A 20,349-nucleotide genomic window follows, 5' to 3' on the forward strand; every position below is an offset into this window, starting at 1 on the left:
TGTGTCCACTACATAGGCACATTTTCCGCACTTTCTGCCTTTGCCCTTTTTATACCTTTAAGCTCACAGATTTCTACAATGTTTTCTTATTTTCATGTTAGTTCCCAAAGAAATGGAGCTGGGAAGCTCTGCAGCTTGAAAGCACAAGAGTGGCTGATTTTATGAATGGATTGCATGTGAGTCAAATATTCCTGTCACGATTTGACAAATAAAAAGTATTTTCACTTTGGAAAACCAAGCAGAGTCCACATCTTTCTCCTTGATCTCATTGTCTTTGTGTTCTCTCTAGATAATGTATTCAGGGGCATCTCATTTTTTTTCTGTGCTTACACACTCACCACGTGTGTAAGAAAAAATGGTCCTTATTCACCACTCCCACTAGCCATGTCCTTCACAATGTAACTTTGAAGCTCTTCTTGTTAAGAGGAGAGATCTATTACCCTAGCCCTTGCATCTGGGCTGGCCTGTGACCTGCATTGATTGATAGAATATGGCAGAGGTGATGGTGCCATTTCTAAGTCCAGGCTTCAAGAGGCCTTCATGTTTCTGCTCACTCTCCTGGAAGCCCACCTAGCTGCTATGAGACACAACTATCCCAATCACTTCAGCCAATAGCTAGCCAACTGCCAGATCCCTGTGTGTGAGGCCATCCTAGACCAGCCAGCCTTCACTTAACCCAGTGGTCGGCAAACTCATTAGTCAACAGAGCCAAATATCAACAGTACAACGATTGAAATTTCTTTTGAGAGCCAAATTTTTTAAACTTAAACTATATAGGTAGGTACATTGTTATTAACTTAATTAGGGTACTCCTTCAATCGCACTGTATGTGCGCGCCCGCACGTGGTATTTTGTGGAAGAGCCACACTCAAGGGGCCAAAGAGCTGCATGTGGCTCGCGAGCCGCGGTTTGCCGACCACTGACTTAACCCACTGGCTACTGCAGATGCATGAGTGACTTCAGTTGTGCTTGGCTGGACAAGGCGCAGATCAACAGAACCACCCAGCTCACCACCTATAGACTTGCAAACACTAATAAGTGGTTTTGAAGAGTCTTGTTACACAGCAGTGGCTGATACATTCACTTTCAACTCTAAATTCATGACATTTTATGTGTTGTGTCTTAGACTCTCAGAGGACAAAGGTATATCCACCACAGAATGGGGAGCCTGGCTTAACTGCTGTGGAATTGCAACCATGTCACTTGAGTAATCGATGGAAGAGAAAAGAAGGCTTAGAGGGGAGTGGGAGGAGGTAGGACAGAGGGGTCTGTGAAAGATGGGGCTTGTGATAATTGTCTCCTTGTGTCTATTTCATATTAGTCAATATTGTTCTGAAGGGCAGACCAAGGAACAATGCATACTTTTTATGGGAAGATGTGCTTGGCACTATAGAGAGGAAGCTCATCTTCTAACCACCCAGAGTCAATGAAGTAGAAATGGGTTAATGAGGGTAATGAGCTTCCTGGGATCAGAGGTGTTCAAGCAGAGGCTGAAGAACTCACTCCCTCTTGGCAGGGCGGGCAAACATTGAGTGTAATTGAGCACCAAGGCCCAGGTGGCTGTGAGTCTTATTCTGTTGCCCTGTAATGCATGTAAGGCTTCTGAGGCCAATATTTCATTCTGAGGCCAATATTTCATTGCTCAAACTGGTGATCTGGACTCTCTCACAGCTGCAAGTGGCAGGGAAATCCTTTGGGCCCCACTTTTGGTTTAAGGACACAAGGTCCCTGCCTTCCTTGAGGTTCTTTATCTTCTAAGTATTCTGCCAGTGGAAACCCACTTCCTCATCCTGCAAGTCACCCAATCCTCAGGGAGCAGTCCTCTTCCCAAGACTTTCTGTCACCCTCCCCTCCTCCAGCTGCCCCGACCACACCTCTCCACCCTGGGGCTCTATGACAGTATCCCCAAGTGACTAGGTTGTGAAGCACCTTCCTCCCACCATTTTCCTCTCCCAAACAGGCTACCGTACTTCACCAGACATGTGGGTAATGTTTAAGAAATGTTTAAACAGCATGATGTGGGGGTTTTCTCACAGGATCTGTGCACTCTTCAAAGTCCTCAGTTGACAGAGACTCAGGGAGGCAGTTGGAGTTCAAAGTTCTAACGGTGATGATTCTAATGAAGCCCTCCACCCGCCAGGAGACCTGGTCCTCATCTGTGTTACCACTGAGGAGCCCAACTGTCTCCCGTTTTGACAACTGATCCTGCCATAGTCCAAGTCACCATTGATGTATATTAAGCAAAGAACAGAGCTTCTTCTTGCGTTGTATTTTTGTTCCATCTTGGAGAGAGTTTGGAGCAAAGGTCAGTACTGAGGTCCCAGAGTAGGTCTTTAAAAGATTCCCTAGAGGAAAGGGCACAGGATGGTGATGGGCCTTGGGATGGAGTTTGAGACTGAGGAACTTGGGAACAGGAGGAGAAAGGACCTGGGAGTTTTGAATCTTTCATCTTGACATCTGTGTTGATGTTTGTCAACTCTTAAGAAGCTGCCAATGTGAGAGCCTTTGGAAGAACTGTGAAACTTGCTGAGGTGGATTTCTAATTCATCTTTCATTTTCAGTGCCTAGAAAACAGGGAGGAAGGCCTGCTTAATCAAGTATATTATTTATTTCTGTGTAACACATTATCATAAACTTAGTGGCTTAAAACAACACCCATTTATTATTTCATAGTTTCTGTGGGTCAAAGCCTGGGCATGTCTTAGCCAAGTCTTTTGCTCTGGGGTCTCACAGGCTGCACTCAAGGTGTCAGATGCCTGCATGCTCTACAAGCTCATGTGGTTGCTAGCAGAATCCAGGTCCTTGTGGTTGTAGGACTGAGGCTCTCAGTTCCTTGCCACATGGCCTCCTCCATTGGCAGTTCACATCATGGCTGTTACCCTTCAAGGCTGGCAGGAGAATTTCTTTCTCCAATCTGCTAAGACTGATATGATGTAATGTGATCATGAGAGTGGCTTCCCATCATTTTTGTCAGACTCTATTGTTTAGAAACAAATCCTGGAGCCTGCCCACCCTCAAGGGGGAGGGATTATACAGGGTGTGACTCACTAGAGGTCATCTTAGACTGTGTCAACACACCAAGTATTTTAAAAATCTTTTTTATGTCAAAAGAGCCTGAGAAAGAGATGGCAGGATCAGCAATAGACTCAAACGAGGACCTGTCAGAAGAAACAGAGGATCTGGAACCTCTGGAACCAGATGATGGTGGTAAGAAAGTCACCCACATCCTTGCATTCCTGTCTGATCTTGGCCACTAACTCCTTGAGGGCAAGTCCTAGCTGAGGTCTAAGTATCTCCATCCACTCGGTGGATAGGAAGGTCCCTGCCCAATCACACCACAGGTGCAGCTAAGGCTGTGCAGGTGTTGGGGAGGCTGGGGCACAGGGAGTACCTTTTGTAATGGTCACCTCAGAACCAATCCTGTGCCATCTCTGTCTCAGGGACTTTCCAACAAGTCACAAACCTCCTCAACATCATAGACAGCGAATCAAAGATGGACGCTGCTGGGGCAGGTCCTGACATGCGGAAGACGCTGGCCTCGGTGATAATCACGGAGAAGGCCACCACCAAGCCCTGTATGGTGATGAACGCTCTCATCCGCTGCCTACAGGTGCCAGAGGTAGGGCCTCCTGCGCCCTCAGCCGCTCCTCTGAGCCCAGCCACGGCGGCTGCTCGTGCGTCCATCTACCACTCAGCACACGTACTGACTGTCAAAGGTGCAGGGCTAGGTGCCGGGGTATGGAAATGGGCTGGACTGTGAAGTTCTAGGTTCTTGAGGACCTAGTGGAGACTGTGGCTATGTCAATTTTTAAAAGCTCTTCCATATTCTGACACAGTGGGGTTGGGAGCCATCATTCTAGAGCCGGAGCAAAGCTGGTGGATATGGGAGAGCAAAGACACAGCAGACCCAGAGCGAAGGGATGCTGGGCCGGTTAGCTTCTATCCCCATGGAGCCATACCATTGCCTAGACAGTCCAAGATAAAGGCACGGAGAACCCCCAAGTGGCTGGCAGGCAGCACCACACACTGGAAGGCCACTGAGTGCCTGCTTTATGCCAGTTTCCAAGTTTTGAACAGTTTTTCTCTTGTGCCCATAAATATTCTCCAGGGATTAATCTTGATCGCAGGAAAGACTGCTCTTATTACAATTTGCCTGGCTGTTTATGTAGGTTCATCAAGAGTGCTAAGTATAAATATAGGCCTTCTAGAGTACACTTTGAAAACCCAACGCAATTATTCTCAACAAATGGGGTGCAATACTGCCCCCAAATGTGTAAAACTGGTTCTTGGAGGGAAGCGGAGAAAATCTTACTTTTTTATATATAAAGCACAGACCTGTATACAGCCCATAAACAGGTACAGACTATATGTGTGGTATTAAGGTTTCGTGAGGGCTGATTAGGGAAGAAATGTCTAAGAAGACTCCTTAGGAAGTAATAAGGACCAGTTGTGAATCCCTGATCTCGAGCCTTGTGGTACTGAACAGCAATGGCCACAAGGAATCTCTGGTTGGTGTTTTGCTAGCCTCTCTGACTCACTAAACCAAGACTAGAAAAATAAGACCAACACTCTCTATATCGGATTTCACTAGTAGAACATATAAATTTGGGTGAATTCCTCTCTTCTTGAGGTTCCCAAATTTGCTAAGATGTCTGGACTATTGGAAAGTGGTCTTCTTACTGTCTGGGGGAGGAAGCGTTTTCCCAGAGGACTCTGCAGGCAATGGCCCATAAACAGAGTCATCCCTCATTTCTTGAGAGTGGCTCACCATACCTGAATAAATCAGAGTCATTCTCAAATTCGGCTCCCTGGGTGTGGTCTGGGTTACAACCTCTTCGTGCAATCCTATAATTTATAACAGTGATAAGTGCTGTCCAGGAATCAAAATAGAGACAGAGGAATATTCCCTGATCTGGAGCGCTCCCTCACTAGGGCAAAGGGCAGAGCAAACCCAACTTCTTGGACTCTCAGTTGGGTCAGTGCCAAGTCTTGAGGATCTGGTGTGCTGACATCTGCCTTACTGAGCACGCCAGACTGAACACGGAAGAGGGAACCATTTGCAGGCCACAGTGATGTGGCCAGTTGGAGGAGTTCGATGGAGGAGGGAAGGGCAGATGATGGAGATGGATGAGTAGGGGTCTGAGGCTTGGGATTTTCCTGCCCGCCATGCTTGTTCTCCAGATCTCCACCCAGCGGAAAGTCAACATTTACAACATCCTGCAGGAGATCATTCAGCAGGAGGGGGAGCTGGAGGAGCAGTGTGTCCACAGGCTGGTCACCATTGCCTCCAAGGAGATGCAGGAGATCCTGGAGGTAGTGGAACTCTGGGCTCCATTGGTATCCTGTGTCTCTGCCAACCTAGGGTGGGGCTGTTGGTGGGCATGGCCTGTGACAACCAAGGCCCTTGTCCAACCACCTCATAGGGCAAGAACAGGCTGAGCCCAAGGGGGCCCAGCAGGGCTGGAGAAAGCATGGGACTGGAGGGTTTTATGAGGATCCAGCTGGTGGTCACACCACATGTCCCTCTCCGGTCCCCTCAGGTGGAGGGTTACATGAAGGCAGAGGTGGCCAGTGACACCCTGGTAGCTTTGTCCCGGAACCATTTCAGTGTGGTCATGTATGAGATGCAGCACCGTCTCAAGCCCCTTGACCTCACAGACGAGTTTGTCATCATCACCCTGGCGAAGCTGGCCAACGGCAATGGTAGGGTGTGGGGGCTCTCAGCCCAGTTCCTGGCCCCTTTGGGCTGGCCCAGCGCTTCCTCCTAGTCTCTGCCCCCCGCCCCCCCCCCATTTCTCTCTTTTCTTCTCTTTTTCTGGAATTCCTTCTTTTCATCTCCATGGGTCTCTCAGCTGTTCAGATTCTTTCTGTGTGTCTCTGCCTCACATTTTGGTCTGTATTTTCCCATCCTTCCATCTCCTCCAAATCTCTCTCTCCTCTTCATCTGAGACTCTGTTCTTCTCTGTCTTCTCATCTCCCTCTCTCATTTTATTTCACTTCTCTCTCATTCCATTTCCCTTCATTCCACAAAAGAGGTACTGAGTCCACGCAGGCATTGCAGTGGGTGCTGGGCCACAACAGGGAATAAAACATGCACAGTCTCTACCCTCATGAAGGACCATAAACAAGTAAACAAGAAAATAAGCAATCATAATAAGAGGTGAGGGTGTGAAGAGGACAACCAGGTGGCTGCTTGAAATCAGGATGAGGGAGAGGACTTCATCTCTGTAGGGTCCTCATTGAGGCAGTTATATTTCAGCTGTGACCTAAAGGATGAGATGATAATATCTGTGTGAAGAACCGGATGCACTAAGAGAACATCATTTGCAAAGGTCCTGAGGCAGGAAAAAGCTTGGCTTCTCTGAAGAGCTAAGAGGTCAGTGTGTCTGGAGTTTGAGAGCCAAGGAGATGGTGTAAGATGAGGTTGGAAAGTTAGGCAGGCCGAGTGGGTAAAGAGTCTGGATTGTATTTAAGGGCACTAGAAAGCTACTGAGGGATTTCAAGGCTGCAGAATTGCCTGATGAAACTTAGCTGTTGTGTGGATGGAGACGGGAGATGTGTGAAGGTGTGGTGATGGTGGCTTGGGTTGGAGTGCATTTGGTGAGCAGTGAACAGATTGAAGGTATGGATGGGGCTTGGGCATGAAATTATAAGTTGTGTGTAGGAGGCAAAGAGAAAGCAAGAATGACTCCCACATTTCAGGTTTGAGTAATAGGGTATATGGTTGTTAATGTCCTGAGATGGGAAACATGGAGACAAAACTTGGGGGCTCAGAAAGAACCTATTTGTATGTATTGAGTTCGCATTCCTTGTGAGATGTCCAAGTGGAGAGGTAATGTGGGGAGCTGATATGTGGATGCTGAGTTCAGAGGGCAGGTCTGGGCTTACCCTTCCTACCAGGAGAGCTCAGAGTGTAGGTGGTGTTCAAAGCCACTGACCCCAAGGGCATGAAAGTGGAGAGAGAAGAGAAGAGAGAAGCCTCAACATTAAGAAGGCTTAGGAGGGATCGTAAGAATGGGGAGAAAGGTGAGGACAGTGTAGTGTAGTGTAGTGGGCCTTGCAAAGAGGACAGTGATTCAGAAAGGGCCCAGGGGCCGGTTGTGTCCCATCTTGCTGAAGGATCCAGTAAGATGAGGCTGGAGAAGGCTGCTTGGCCAAGAAGAGTTTCATGGTATGCTGGGGATGGAGCCTGGGCAGGCTGGAGAGAGGTGGGAGGATCGGTCACTTGCTGTGAGATGACAGCTGGAGAGGTCCAGGGGCAAGGGAGGGCCTAGGCCTCTTGTGTGCTAAGGCCAGAGAACCAGGACAGAGGGACAGATGGATGAATAGGAGGAAGGGGCCCAGCCAGGGAAGGAAAGTCTTAAGAAAGCATGTTGGTGGGAATGGGGGCTCCCAGCACAGTGGAAGACCTAGGTTCAGAGAGGTGTTGGAGTGGGGCCTGTCACCTGTTACTCTTTCTCCCAACAACCTCTTTTCTCCCCTTCCCATGTCTGTTTCTTTTCTTTCTCTGCCCTCCTTTTTTCTGCCTGCTGGTCTTTCAGTTCCTCTTCCTCACTCTCTTTCTCATTCATCCAAGAAAATCTGTGACACCCAAAGGGAACAGACATCATTCCAAGGAAGCCGACATGCTCTGAGAGCTCATGGTCTCCCACTTCCTGCCTCTCCCCTCTTTCCCATGGCTCTGTCTCTGCTCTCTCTCTTCCTTCTGTCCCTCTGTTCCCCCTCCCTTTTCTGTATTCCTTTCCCTTCACCCACATCCAGCTGGATCTTCACCTATTGACTTCCACACTATTTCCTGTGGCTGCAGGGGCACAAAGGGGTTCCTTGGCTCAGCAGGCACCGCAGGATTGGGTTGGGAGCAGAGTGGAGGTGTCATCTTTTCCTTCTCCCGGCTTACCCTGCTCCCTCAACCCCTCCCCCACACTACAGTGTTCGAGTTCATGCCCTACATGGGCATCACCCTGGCAACCATATTCACGATGCTGAGACTCGTCAACGAAGCCAAGATGCGCCAGGTGATCTGTGGTGGTACGTGTCCCCCATGGGCCTGCAAGTCTGGCCCAATCAGGGTGCTGGAGGGGAAAATGGGGTAAGAAGTGGGTGTGTGTGCGGGTTGTTGAACCAGAGGCTGTTTGTTCATTTATTCCCAAACATTTATTCAATCTACTACTTGGTGTGGCCTCTGATTGGCTCTCCAGGGGGGCAGGTGGCTTAGAGGAGGAAGCTGTCCCTGTGACTTGGCATAGCTTGCTCTGTAGTTAAGCTTCTCAAGAGAAGACCAGTGAAGGTGGTGGGATTCACAGGTGATGGGAGACCAGGGGAAATGTCTCCGTGTTGGGCCTGACTTGGGCAGGTCTTTGATGCTGTTTACATCTGATCTCCTTGCCCAAGTTTTCATTACATAATGTTTTCTTGGTCCCCAAATCCCTGAACCCTGAGAAAAATAGGGCAAACTGGGTTTGCTTCCCTCTGTGTTGGCGTCCCAGGATGTGGGTAAAGAGTTATGTCCAGTCCCCATTCTTGACCCCTGCACGTGAATCTCAAAGGCTAGGGTCTGGACATGCCTGTGTGCTTAATGCCCCCCAACCCCGGGGATACACAGGTATATGGGATAAAAAATTAGGGAGTGGTTAAGGCCTGGGAGGGCAGAGAGGGAGGGACACAGAGGGGATTTTTCTGGGCTGTGCCTGGCCATCTCAGTAACCTACTAGCTGTGGAAGTGTGTGAGCGCTCCCCCCCTCCTGGAGAAGGACTCAACCCTACTTCCAAGGTCCCCTCTGTCACATATTTTTGACTCTGTGGACGGGGCTGTGTCCTGCCTCCTGCCCCTCTGGGATCCTCCTCTCCCACCATAGCCATGGAGACCTTCTGTGAGACAGTGCAGTTCTACCTGAGGCATCTGGAGGACAGCGTGTACCCTGTGATGACCGAGGAGCAGTTTGCTATAAAGCTGTTCCCGATGTATCGCTATTTCGTGACCGTGTGGCTGAAGAGCCACAACCCAGAGGTGAGATGTGCCATTCTCGGGGTGGGGGGTGGGGCTGCCTTCCCCCAGGTAATGGCTCCCTAGCCTGTGAGGCTGGGAGAGCTGAGACACCGCTGGGTCCAGCCTTGTTCCCAGGACTTCAGAGAGATAGTGACCTAATTAATGGCAGAGCTAGGAGGTCATGCCCCTGAATGCCCGGACACTGGTGCCCCAGGAGGCCGACTTGGTAAAGCCCTGGGAGCTTCTAGATGGGGGACGTGTTATGTGCAAGTGGGAGCTCTCCATGTGGTTTACCTATGGGAGCTATTTCCATGCCAACTTTATGCTGTAGGACTGTTTTACAAATGAGGAAAGAGGCACAGAGTGAATAAGTACCTGTACAAGGCCACCTAAGTGACAGAGCCGGGATTCATGGAGACAGCCTGGCCTCACTGCTCACCTGTGGGGCCCTGGGCAAGGACTCAACTCTACTTCCAAGGTCCCCTCTGTCACACATTCTTGACTCTGTGGACAGGGCTGACATGACTGGTCCTTGCTGGGGGCCCTGGGACAAGGAATCCTGAGATTCCCCTCCTGTGGTAGGTGAAGCTGGGGGTCATCAAGTCCCTGAGGCCCATGCTGAACCTGCTCCTGCCCAATGATGACCTGCGGGAAGAGGTGTACGACTACCTCCCCCTGCTGCTGGCAGAGTACCAGGGCAGCCTGGAGGCCCTCTTCATTACGCAGGTGCGGGCTGTGCAGGAACTCACCTGGGATGGAGGCCTGGTCCCCAAGTGTACTGGGGAGGTCGGGAGGCGGGGGAGGGAAGGAGAGGTGCCATCTGGATGGTAGGTGGGATGTCTGATATTTGGACGATTGACAGCAGACCCAATATCTATGCCCTATGAGGAGCCATGGGGCCTGGTACTTTTAGGGGGAAAGGACAAGATCCCAAAGGGTTTTAGAGGCCACGGTGATACTGTGACCTTTGTGTAGTTTCCTGGGGCTGCTACAACAAAGAACCACAAGGTGGGTGGCTTAAATCAACAGAAGTTTATTCTCTCAAGGTTCTGAGGACCAGAAGTCTAAACTCAAGGTATGGGCAGGGCTGCATTCCCTCTGAAAGCTCTGGGGAGGGGGGGGTGGGAATCTTTGCTTGCCTTTCCCAGCATCTGGTGTCCAGGCATTGCTAAGCTTGAGGCAGCATCATTCCCAACTTGTCCTTCATTTTCACGTGGCCTTCTTCCCAGTACCTGTCTCTGTGTCTTCTCTTCTTATAAAGACACCAGTCATTGGATTTAAGGCCCACCATAAGTCCAGGATCATCTCTTCATCAAGGGTCTAAATAGACTGTGACCATGAGTTGGTGGAAGGTCATCTGCCACCATTTGGCCATCCCTTGCAGGTCTTGAGGCAGATCCTGGAAGTGTCAGTCATCACCAGCACCCCCGTCCCCCAAATGCATCTACACACTATTTTCACAGAACTGCACATCCAGGTTAGGCTGGCAATCGCGGCTGGGCATGGCATTCTCAGGGTGGATCTGCAGGACGCGGGCTGCGGCAGGTGGCCAACCAGGGCAAAAGGGTGGTGGAGGCTTTGTCTTTCTCCTGTGCACCTACATTCCACTGTTCGGCTGTGATCTCACCCACCCTCCCTGCATGGCCCCTTCCCAGGTGTGCACCAAGGCCCCTGTCCAGCAGCAGTACAGCAGCCAGAACGTGAGGGAGATCGAACACTGCTTCATAGCCCTCGGTGAGGCTCTGCGCACAGTTGGGGCTGCCTCCCCCACTGCTCTGGCTCAGTGGGAGGGACTCAAACTGCCCTTCCCCCTGCAGCTCGCTCCTACCCTAAGGAGCTGATGAAGTTCTTTCTCAGCCAAATGGAGATGAGCAAGGAGGCCATCCGCGTGGGAACCCTCACCCTGATCAGGGCAGTGGTGGGCGCAGATGGTGAGCAAGGGCAGGAAGGCGGGTGGGGGTCAGGAGAGGTGGGTTTCACCCATGTCTGGACCTCTGTCATTTCCTCTTTTGTAGACACCACTGGGTGGGCTAAGGAGCCAACGCTCTCAGTTGCTTCACGTTTTCTATCCTTGAACTTAACCAGCACTGTGACCCATCTTCCTCACCCCTAACCCTCTGCTTAAACTCTGAATCCCAGCTTCCACCTGAGTCTGAATTTCAGACTATTAACCTGAATTCTAGTACTAACCCCAAAGCTAACTCAAAGGTGATTAGAAAGCCTCATATATCGTGTAGGTATATCCCTAAATCATCATTGACCCAATGCCCAAACTTAGTCTAAACCCCTGATTCTAAATCCTTAAACCCAAACTCTGGCCTTGATATCAAAAGGGAAATACTGTCTCAGACCTCATCTTTTGAACAACGTGCCCCCTGCTGGCAGCATGCAGTCCTGCAGGTACATGGTAAGAAGAGCCTGGGTGGCTTTTGCTCAGCCCTTGAAATGAGTGTCTTTGTGCAGGACCTTCTACTGATAGTAAACCTCTCTCTTCAAGAAATGCAGATTTAAGCACCAACAAGACCCTTTCTACCTATCCAGTGGGCAGAGATGATAATCACTAGATTGGCCTAGCTATTTTTCTGTAAAAGAGGATAGTAAAATTTTTTTCAGCTCTGCAGGCCACCTGGTCTCTGGAACAGTGGCTCAATCTGCCATTGCAGAGCAAAAGCAGCCATAGACTACAGAGTGTGGCTGTGTTCCAATAAAACTTGATTTACAAAAGTCAGGTTTGGGCTGAATTTAGCCTATGGGCTACACTTTGCTAATCCCTGGTCTAGAAGAACAAGAAACCAGCTTCTTATACTTCTTTGACAGGGGTGTAAAATGATAAAGAATTTTGTATGCTCACTTGGGTAGGAACCAAAACCTGGGCTCAACAATCTAACGTTTTCTCAATTGTCTGAATGAAATAATTGCCCAAATGTTCATTGTAACATTGTGCATAAAAGCAAAACATTAGAAACAACCTATTTTTTTTTCTATAGAAAATTTGTGGAATGATAGTATAACCAAATAATGGAGTATCATACAGCCATTAAGGGTGTAGTCAATCTATACTTTTTCATGGAAAAGCTGCCCTTTATATATTTAGTGTAATAATACAGTATGAGACAGTATATAAAGCATGACCTCAGTTATTTAAAAGAAATCTATATATTTATGCATAAATAGGTTTAAAAGGACACACTTAAAGTGTTGAGTGGTAATTTTTTATTTTAATCTTGCAATGAACATACAATATTTTAAAAAATATTTTTACTTTTTTTAGAGAGGAAGGAAGGGGGAAAAAGAAAGAGAAACATTGATTGGAAAGAACAGAACATTGATTGTCTGCCTCCTGCACGCCCCCACTGGGGATCCAGCCCCACAACCCAGGCATGTGCCCTGACCAGGAATTGAACCAGCAACCTTTTGATGCACAGGACGATATCCAACCAACTGAGCCACACTGGCCAGGGCAGCACTATTTTAAAATTTTTATTTTATTAAAAAAAATGGTTTTATTGGTTTAAGAAAGAGGAAGGGAGAGGGAGAGAAAGGTAGAAACATCAATGAGGAGAGAGAATTATTGCTTGGCTGTCTCCAGCATGCACCCCACTGGGAACCAAGTCCACAAGTCGGGCATGTGTCCTGATAGGGAATGGAACCGTGACTTCCTGATTCATGGGTTGATGCTCAACCAATGAGCCACACTGGCTGGGTGTGCACTATTATTTTTTTAATCTTCACCTAAGGATATGTTTTTATGAGAGAGAGAGAGAGAGAGAGAGAGAGAGAGAGAGAGAGAGAGAGAGAGAAACATCAATTGGTTGCCTCACATACATGCCCCCACTGGGAATTAAAACTGCAGTCTTATAGTATATGGGACGATGCTCCAAGCAACTGAGCCACATGGCCAGGGCAACATACACTATTTTTACAATCAGAAAAAAAATGTAACATTCCTCCTTAATGCCTGATTACCTGTCTTCATTTTCTGCTTTTCCTCCACCAGCATGGAATTCCAGTAACACCTAGACTTCACCATCAACCGAAGCACCCAACCCTAATTCTGTCCACACATTATCTCTCCAGAACCTTCTCATGGAGGTGCTTTCTCACCTCCCTTAATCTTCCTCCTTTTTTAACTGTGTGCCCAGCTGAGGAGACTAAGAAGCTCTGAGGTGGAGACCCTGCTTTCAAGGAGAGTCTGACTGGGTTCAAAAGAGACATAAATCTGGGTCTAGTTGGTGTGGCTCAGTGGTTGAGCGTTGACCCAGGCCCTAAGAGGTCACCAGTTTGATTCCCAGTTAGGGCACATGCCTCGGTTGTGGGCTTGATCCCCAGTGTGGGGCATACAGGAGGCAGCCGATCGATGTTTCTCTCTCATTGATGTTTCTATCTCTCTATCCCTTCTCTCCCTTCCTTTCTCTCTAAACATCAATTTTAAAAAAGAGAGAGAGAGAGATACACAAAGTAGAGACTGAGGGAGTGAGGCATAAACACATCGCCCTAGGGTGGGCCAGTGTGGGTTGGGCCGGGCATTGGGAGGCTTCTGAGGGCAGTGCCCTTTAACATGTGGTGGTGAGTTGGAGGTTCAGGAGGCTGTGACATGGACAAGCCACCTGATGCCTGTCCAGGGAAGGTGAGCTTCTGCTGCTCTGGGCATCTCAGAGCCCAGCCCTGAGGCTGGTTTTCCCCTTTCAGATCCCAGAATGAATATCAAGACCATCTGCCTGGCCATCCGAGTGGTCAAGAACACTATCTCTGACACCCGCTCCAAGGTAACAGGGCAGAGACCTGGACGGGGTGGCGCTCAGAAGTCCCTGCTGGGAAGCAAAGGGAAGCTGGCAGGGGCCTTCTTCCATTAGCAGCGCCTTGGCTCCTCTCCAGCTCTGTGGGTGGAGGCCGGCCTCCTGAAGTAACGCCCGTCAATAGGAAACTTAGCTCCCAGCCAGCCCTGAGTAGGGCTGGAGGTGAATGAGGCCCATCAAAGCTGTGGCTCACTCTCTTCTCACTCTCACTGCTGCCCACTGGGGTCTCAGACACACTTGGACAGAGGGCAGGCCAAGGGGACTCAGCTCAGGCCAGGAGTGTTGTAAGGTCATTACTGCACATGAAAAAAGCAAACGAGGGATGTACCCTTCACCCTCCAAATAAGGGAGCCACCGCAGCCATGGCCACCTCGGAGTGTAGCTTTGGTTCTGGCCTCCGACCCTGGGGACTGCTGCCTGACCCCAGGGAGGAGAGGTCCAGAATGGGAGGGTCTGCAGAAATGAGGAGGGAATGGGGGATTTGGATTGGAGGTTCAGGCAAAGCTGTCTTCAATACCTGGAGGCTGTCTGGGGGAAGAGACAACAGGCTTGTTTTGTGCTGGCCCACATATGAGCCCCAGGGAGCCTCAGGTTGTCCCCTGAGGATGGAGCTGTCTACATAAAAGGCAGTGCACTCTATGTCTCTGAAAGGTCCAGGCGAGATTCTGGGGAGGACATGCTGCAGAGTGGGATCCTCTGGATGAGGCAGGGGTAGTGAACAGAGTGGGTAGTGGCCAGGTGGATCCTGAGACCCCTTCCAGCCCAGAGCACCCCAATCCTACTGTCTCATGTCATGGGATTGGGTGTTGGATGCCCAGCCTCCCACCCTGGAGCCCACCCCAACCTCCAGTGTGTCTGCCGCCCTGTCCTCTCAGGTGAGAATGGCAATTCTCCGCATCATCGGCCAGTTGGCTCTGTCTGGCTTCCAGGACAGGATCAAAGGCTGGGGCCTAAAGTACGTGTCCATTCAGCTGACCCTGTCCACCTACAAATTGGTGAGTGGTCCTGACATGCAGACCATGGAGCAGGTGGACTTTGGAAGTGGTTTCCAAAGTGTTGGAGAAGGAATGTACCTGAGCTTGAACTATATGCATATACGTCCTTGACACAAGTATGCAGACCCAGTAAACTGTAGGTAAAGGTGGGTGCAGCCACACAGGCAGAAGTCTAGAAAACATAGAGAGGCATTCCCGGCTCTGAGCATCCTGGAGACTCAAGTGTCTGGGCTTCAACCCCATGGGGGGTGAGGAGATCACACCTAAGAGCACAGCAAGCTCCTTGCCAGCCCTCAAGCAGGGGCCCCTCGGTTCTGCATTCCAGACAAATCGCCGGGAGAGCTTTCATCAGAGGGACCTGGAGGAAAAGATGGTCCACAAAGTCACCATGGACACCGTGAAGATAATAACCTCTGCTGTCAGTGGGATGACCAACGTGAGTGAGCCCAGCCCACCTGCCCGCTGGGCTGGCACACTGAAGCTAATTGCTCGTGTCTGCATGGCGCAGGCTTGGGGAAATGGCGCATGTCCAGAACTGTGCTGTTGCTTCTCCCATTCCCATTGCCTGTGATGCCGGGGGACCCTGATCTTCCAATTGCCTGAGTTGTAATCCTTCAAGATCCAGTTCCAGAGCCAGGTGCTTGATGGGCACTTAGAGCCCCCAGATGCTTGGGCAATGGCTGGCACACAGTCAGCCTTAATACGTATCAGCTGACTTATTGCCCGAAATGTATTTGTTGCCTTAAATCCCCTTCAGTCCAGGTGTGTGTGTGTGTGTGTGTGTGTGTGTGTGTGTGTGTGTGTGAGAAAACAACTTATTTTAGTGGTTTAATTCCATAAACATGCAGTAAAGACATGAGGACATACTCCAAAATGACACAGTATGACCCCAATGAATTCACAGGCTTAAGGAGAAATAAATGTGTCAACTTTTAATTGCAATACACTGTGACATAGCAATAAGATAGGAAACATTTACCATGCAGCTCAAGGAGGGTATCATTGTCCATTAAGTAAGGCCCTGGGCTAGATACCCCTGTCCAGTGGCAGCTTATTTTAATAACAGAAATAATGAGAAGAACAGTGATCTCTACAATTCACTGAGCACCTGCATAGAGCAGGTACTGTGCCAGGCATGCAGAACATAGACACTCATTTAATTATCCCAACAGCCCTATGAGTTATGCTCTCTTATTATTACCCTGCTTTTGTAGATGAGGAAACTAAGGATCAAAGAGACATTAATTTGCTCCAGGCTTCGAAGATGGTAAATAGTGCATCCAGGATTAAAATGCTGTTTCCAGTTCACCATGATGCCTCCTCCTTGGGGGAACCCAGGAGCTGAGGGTTCTAGTCCTGGAAGCCAGAATAGCTGAGTGACTTCACTTGTTAATTAGTAACACTAGAGCCTTAGTCCAAACTCCCAGAGACGTGTAGTGAGGCTTAGAGGGACCAGGATTAGCTGGGGGTGTTCAATAGTCATCTAAGGAGGGGGGAGATGGTAGGGTGAAGTTGGGGGGCTCCAAGAATCTGTATCAGTCAGCGTTCTCCGAGAAACAGGACCGTAGGAGATACATACCTACACACAATTTATTGGTTTGTGCAATTGTGGGGGCTGGCAAGCCTGAAGTTTGCAGGACAGGCCTGCAGGCTGGAAACTCAGGTAGGAGCTGATGCTGCTGTCATGAGAAACTTAGTTTTTTTGCTCTTAAGGTTCTTTAACTGATGGGATGAAGTCCACTCACTATCTCGGATAATCTCCTTTAAGGATTACAAAACCCTTCACAGCCACACCTAGAGTAGTGTTTGGTTGAATAACTGGGTACTCTCACCTAGCCATGTTGACATAAACCTGACCATCACAGTGGGCAAGCTTGGCTGAGTCATCTGCCCAGTGTCTACCTCTGTAGGATTTGGGGTCAGAGGGAGGGTGCTGGTCGAAGAGGATGTGATGGTGTGGGGTTGGTGGGAGGTCAGCAGGGGTGGGAGTAGGGCCCATTAGGACTAGCTGGCTTCCTCTGCCATATCAGGGGGGTGTCATTTGATGACCCTGACAAAGACTGGGGTTGGCAGCAGAGCCGGCCAGGGTTGAGGCTGTCAGTGGGTGGGAGTACAGTTTTGGGAAACTGAGATGAGGCCCACACTGTGGGGGAGCCTGACCCATCTCCTCATGTGGCCATGGGACGTCTCAGCTAATCCTGGCCCCCTCTCTCCACCAGGAGTTTTGGGTGAGGCTCTTGTGCTACATCATGGAGACCGATAACATGGAGGTCTTGACCCCCATCTGCATCAGCCTCACAAACCTGGCGGAACGCCAGTTCCACATCATGGATGGGGAGGCCAACGCGGCCAGCAAGAGCAGGCATGGTGGGCAGCATCCCTGAGCCAGCTGGTGGGATTGGGCAGGTCCCTTAAGTGAGACCCTCCATGTCTCTGAACACTTCCCCTCCTCCAGCAAGCATCCCAGAGTCCAAACAGCCAGGCCAAAGGCCTGCCTTTGCCTCATCTGAGGAGGTATTAACACTGGATAACTTCCTCTGGTGGCTCACTCTTCATGTCCCCATGACCCAGCCCAGACCCCACCCTTCCAAGGTCCTGGCTCAGCCTCTCCCCTTGTGTGACCTCTCTGAGCTGCTGTGAGCCAGGTGGAAGAACTATAGATGTCCCAGCTTGAGTCCTCTGAAAGCCACTCCACTGTGGTCCCCGTGACTGAGCACTGTGAACATAAGACTCAAAAAAGTGACTAGGCCTAGCTGTGTGCAGGATGACACTGCTGTTCCCAGGGGGCTGCTCTCAGGGCCCAGGGGTTTGCTGATGGGCATGGCTGACAGTGGAGGTGATTTGAGGTGCCCTTTAGGACCCAGGGACAGCAAACGGTGGAACCTGCTTTGAGCAACCAGTGAGGCCACCCCCTGAGGTCTTCCTCATGCCCCCACTCCCAACTTGGCTCTCCCACTTGCAACTTCTCAGGAAGCTTGGTACTCCCTTGCCCACTGGCCCAAGCACTGTGTTTGTTTCTTACAGACTCATTGACTCCCAGCACCTGTAGTTGCGGGGAGGTCGGGGGGGGGGGGGCGGCGGGCAGGTGTCTGATCACTGTTGGCTCAATAGATGCCAAGGTTCACAGTAAGAGACGCACACTCTCATGGGAGAACCTGGTGTCCACTACAAAGTGGGCTTATCTTGAAAATAGCATCTTCTAAGCCCCAGCCCATAGCACAATTCTCCACTCTTCCCAGGATAAGCCAATTAAAATGATGTTCTTTATGGAAAATCCCCTGTGCCAATATATTCTCTATGTGGACAATGGAGTCGTGTTAGGAAAGCACCTTCCAGGGTAAAGCCCCACCTTGGGGACACGGGTTGGGGCACATCCTGGTTTGGGCCAAGCACTCCAGCGGGGTCGAATCTCCTTCTTCCTCAGTGGACCTGCCTGCACCGCAGAAGCTGCTGGCCCGCCTTCTGGTGAGTGGCTCGCCCAGGTTGTGCCCTGGCCTGGCTGAGACCGTGTCCTGTGGTGCCTCTCCCTCGATCTCTTAATTCCCAGAGCCCCCAGAGGGAGGAGGGAGCTGGACGCTGGCACAACAGAGCTTTCCTGGTTCCTGCTGTCCCTCTGGTATAGGTGTGCCAGGGACAGTGGACTCGGACCTGCTCTCAGATTCCTCTGCTCGGCCTTTGAGCATCTCAAAGCACCCCCAGGACAGTGGCTTGCCTGCCCCTGGGAGGCGGGCTCCATCTTTCACCTTTGTGTGGACTCCAGATGCTAATCCATGACCCAGGGGGTAGGGAAGGAGCTCACGATCTGGTCCCAGGTGTTCTTTGTGGGGGTGAGGAGCCCAGGGCTGCCCAGACCATGGGCAGAGTCCCACTGGAGTCTTGGTTCCCTGCAGGTGCTGATGTCATCCCCCTACGAAGGGGAGGGGAGAGGGATAGCCATGCTCAACCTTCTGAGGACCCTGAGCCACAGCATTGCACCCTCCATGGCCGACATGTGGGAGCTGGAGATCCCACTGCTGATCAAGTACCTGGAAGGTGAAGTGCCCTCTCAGCGTGCAGACTGGGGTACTAACTACGTGGCTTGCACACTGGGAGGCGAGGCTATGGTAGACCAGCACAGCCTACTTGGGTCCTTGGGAAGGTGGGGAGAGAAATACAGCATGTGGTGAGCATGCCCCATGGGGGGCTTCACAGGCCAGGCTAAGGAGGCGCCCCAGAGGGGAGCAGCAGAGAGTAGCATGTGTGATCATTCTTTCTGCAGAACATACTAAGTTTACCTGGAATCAGGAGACTTGGGAGGACAAGCTGATTCAGGTAAAGAGGTGACCCAGCCTGCTGAGGTTGGGGAGGATGCATGTGAGGGCACATGGTGGGGATGGCATGTGGAGATTTTAGGAGTCCCTAAAAGGACACACTCTCCTGTTAGAAGACTTGGGGAATACCAAGCATTCCACAGTGGTGTCTAGCCTCAGGGGAGAACAGAGGGCCTTCCATTCTGTGACACCAAGTACTCAGGAAATCAGCACAGGGTGATTTCCCTCCCACCATCTCACAAGCCACAGCTGTTCCCCGAACCCCCAGGCCCACAGAATGTTAGCACTGGATCAGGGCTTTATGGGTCCAGCGATTCACAGATTGGGGATGGGGTTAGAGAAGGTGGGTCACTGCTCAGTACCACACAGCCCTATTGGAGCACTGCACACCCATGTCTTCTGCCTCCCCAGTTTCTGAGACTCTCCCTCAAGAAGACTCGGGGTTCCAACTGGAGCCTGCGTCTGGGCAAAGAGCTGAATAACCAGATCGAGAGCTTTGACAGCCCTTCCCTGGAGAAGGTTGGTCCCCACAGCAGCTGTGTGAGAGCAGTTGTATCTATGGCTGTCTACAGGGTCCTGGGAAGAGAGAAGGGGGGGTTCAGACCAGTGCGGTTTTGTATTTTGTGTGTGTGTGTTTTTAAGAACCTGCTTATTGAAGCTGGGTAATCTCTCCTCCAGTCACCAGCTTCCCCATCCTTCTCACCTCATTCTCCACCTGAAGTTGTCTGATATCAGAGTCCAACAGGCACAAATGGAAATGTCTGAACAGATTTTGGTAAATAGGGAAAGGGTGAGGATGACATAGAGCCACAGAAAGCTAAAGGAGTCTCTAGGTTCTAGCTTAGCAGTAAAGAAGATAAGGCCCAAATTAGCATGCAGAAAACATTATCTTCCTATTTATAAAAATATATATATACAATACCATATAATGAAAACATAGTCAAAGGACCAGTGCAATGTAAAATATATAATCAATATATTTGAAATCATAAAATATTAAATATGTGAAGAACACAAAATTGCAAGGAGAGGCAGGGGTGCTAAAAGAAGCCCTAATCCAGTGGTTGGCAAACTCATTAGTCAGCAGAGCCAAATATCAACAGTACAACAATTGAAATTTCTTTTGAGAGCCAAATTTTTAAAACTTAAACTTCTTCTAATGTCACTTCTTCAAAATAGACTCACCCAGGCCATGGTATTTTGTGGAAGAGCCACACTCAAGAGGCCAAAGAGCCACATGTGGCTCACGAGCCACAGTTTGC

General features: G+C 50.1%; 1 protein-coding gene across 1 annotated transcript in view; it reads left to right on the top strand.

Annotated features, from left to right (window-relative positions):
• Positions 1-3,125: 3,125 nt before the first annotated feature.
• Positions 3,126-20,349, top strand: part of MROH2A (maestro heat like repeat family member 2A) — a gene marked incomplete at both ends in the record, with an annotated part of 41,255 nt that continues 24,031 nt past the window's right edge. Inside the window, 18 exons of the mRNA XM_080671154.1 lie at positions 3,126-3,207; positions 3,441-3,619; positions 5,182-5,313; positions 5,541-5,703; positions 7,930-8,028; positions 8,856-9,007; positions 9,569-9,712; positions 10,371-10,463; positions 10,642-10,720; positions 10,804-10,917; positions 13,676-13,752; positions 14,658-14,777; positions 15,103-15,213; positions 16,997-17,144; positions 18,202-18,242; positions 18,668-18,809; positions 19,036-19,088; positions 19,499-19,606. Coding sequence (XP_080527280.1) covers positions 3,126-3,207; positions 3,441-3,619; positions 5,182-5,313; positions 5,541-5,703; positions 7,930-8,028; positions 8,856-9,007; positions 9,569-9,712; positions 10,371-10,463; positions 10,642-10,720; positions 10,804-10,917; positions 13,676-13,752; positions 14,658-14,777; positions 15,103-15,213; positions 16,997-17,144; positions 18,202-18,242; positions 18,668-18,809; positions 19,036-19,088; positions 19,499-19,606 — 2,037 coding nt within the window. The remainder of the gene's footprint in view (positions 3,208-3,440; positions 3,620-5,181; positions 5,314-5,540; positions 5,704-7,929; positions 8,029-8,855; positions 9,008-9,568; positions 9,713-10,370; positions 10,464-10,641; positions 10,721-10,803; positions 10,918-13,675; positions 13,753-14,657; positions 14,778-15,102; positions 15,214-16,996; positions 17,145-18,201; positions 18,243-18,667; positions 18,810-19,035; positions 19,089-19,498; positions 19,607-20,349) is intronic.

Source organism: Plecotus auritus (assembly GCF_963455305.1).
Source record: "Plecotus auritus genome assembly, chromosome: 5".
NCBI lineage: Eukaryota > Metazoa > Chordata > Mammalia > Chiroptera > Vespertilionidae > Plecotus > Plecotus auritus.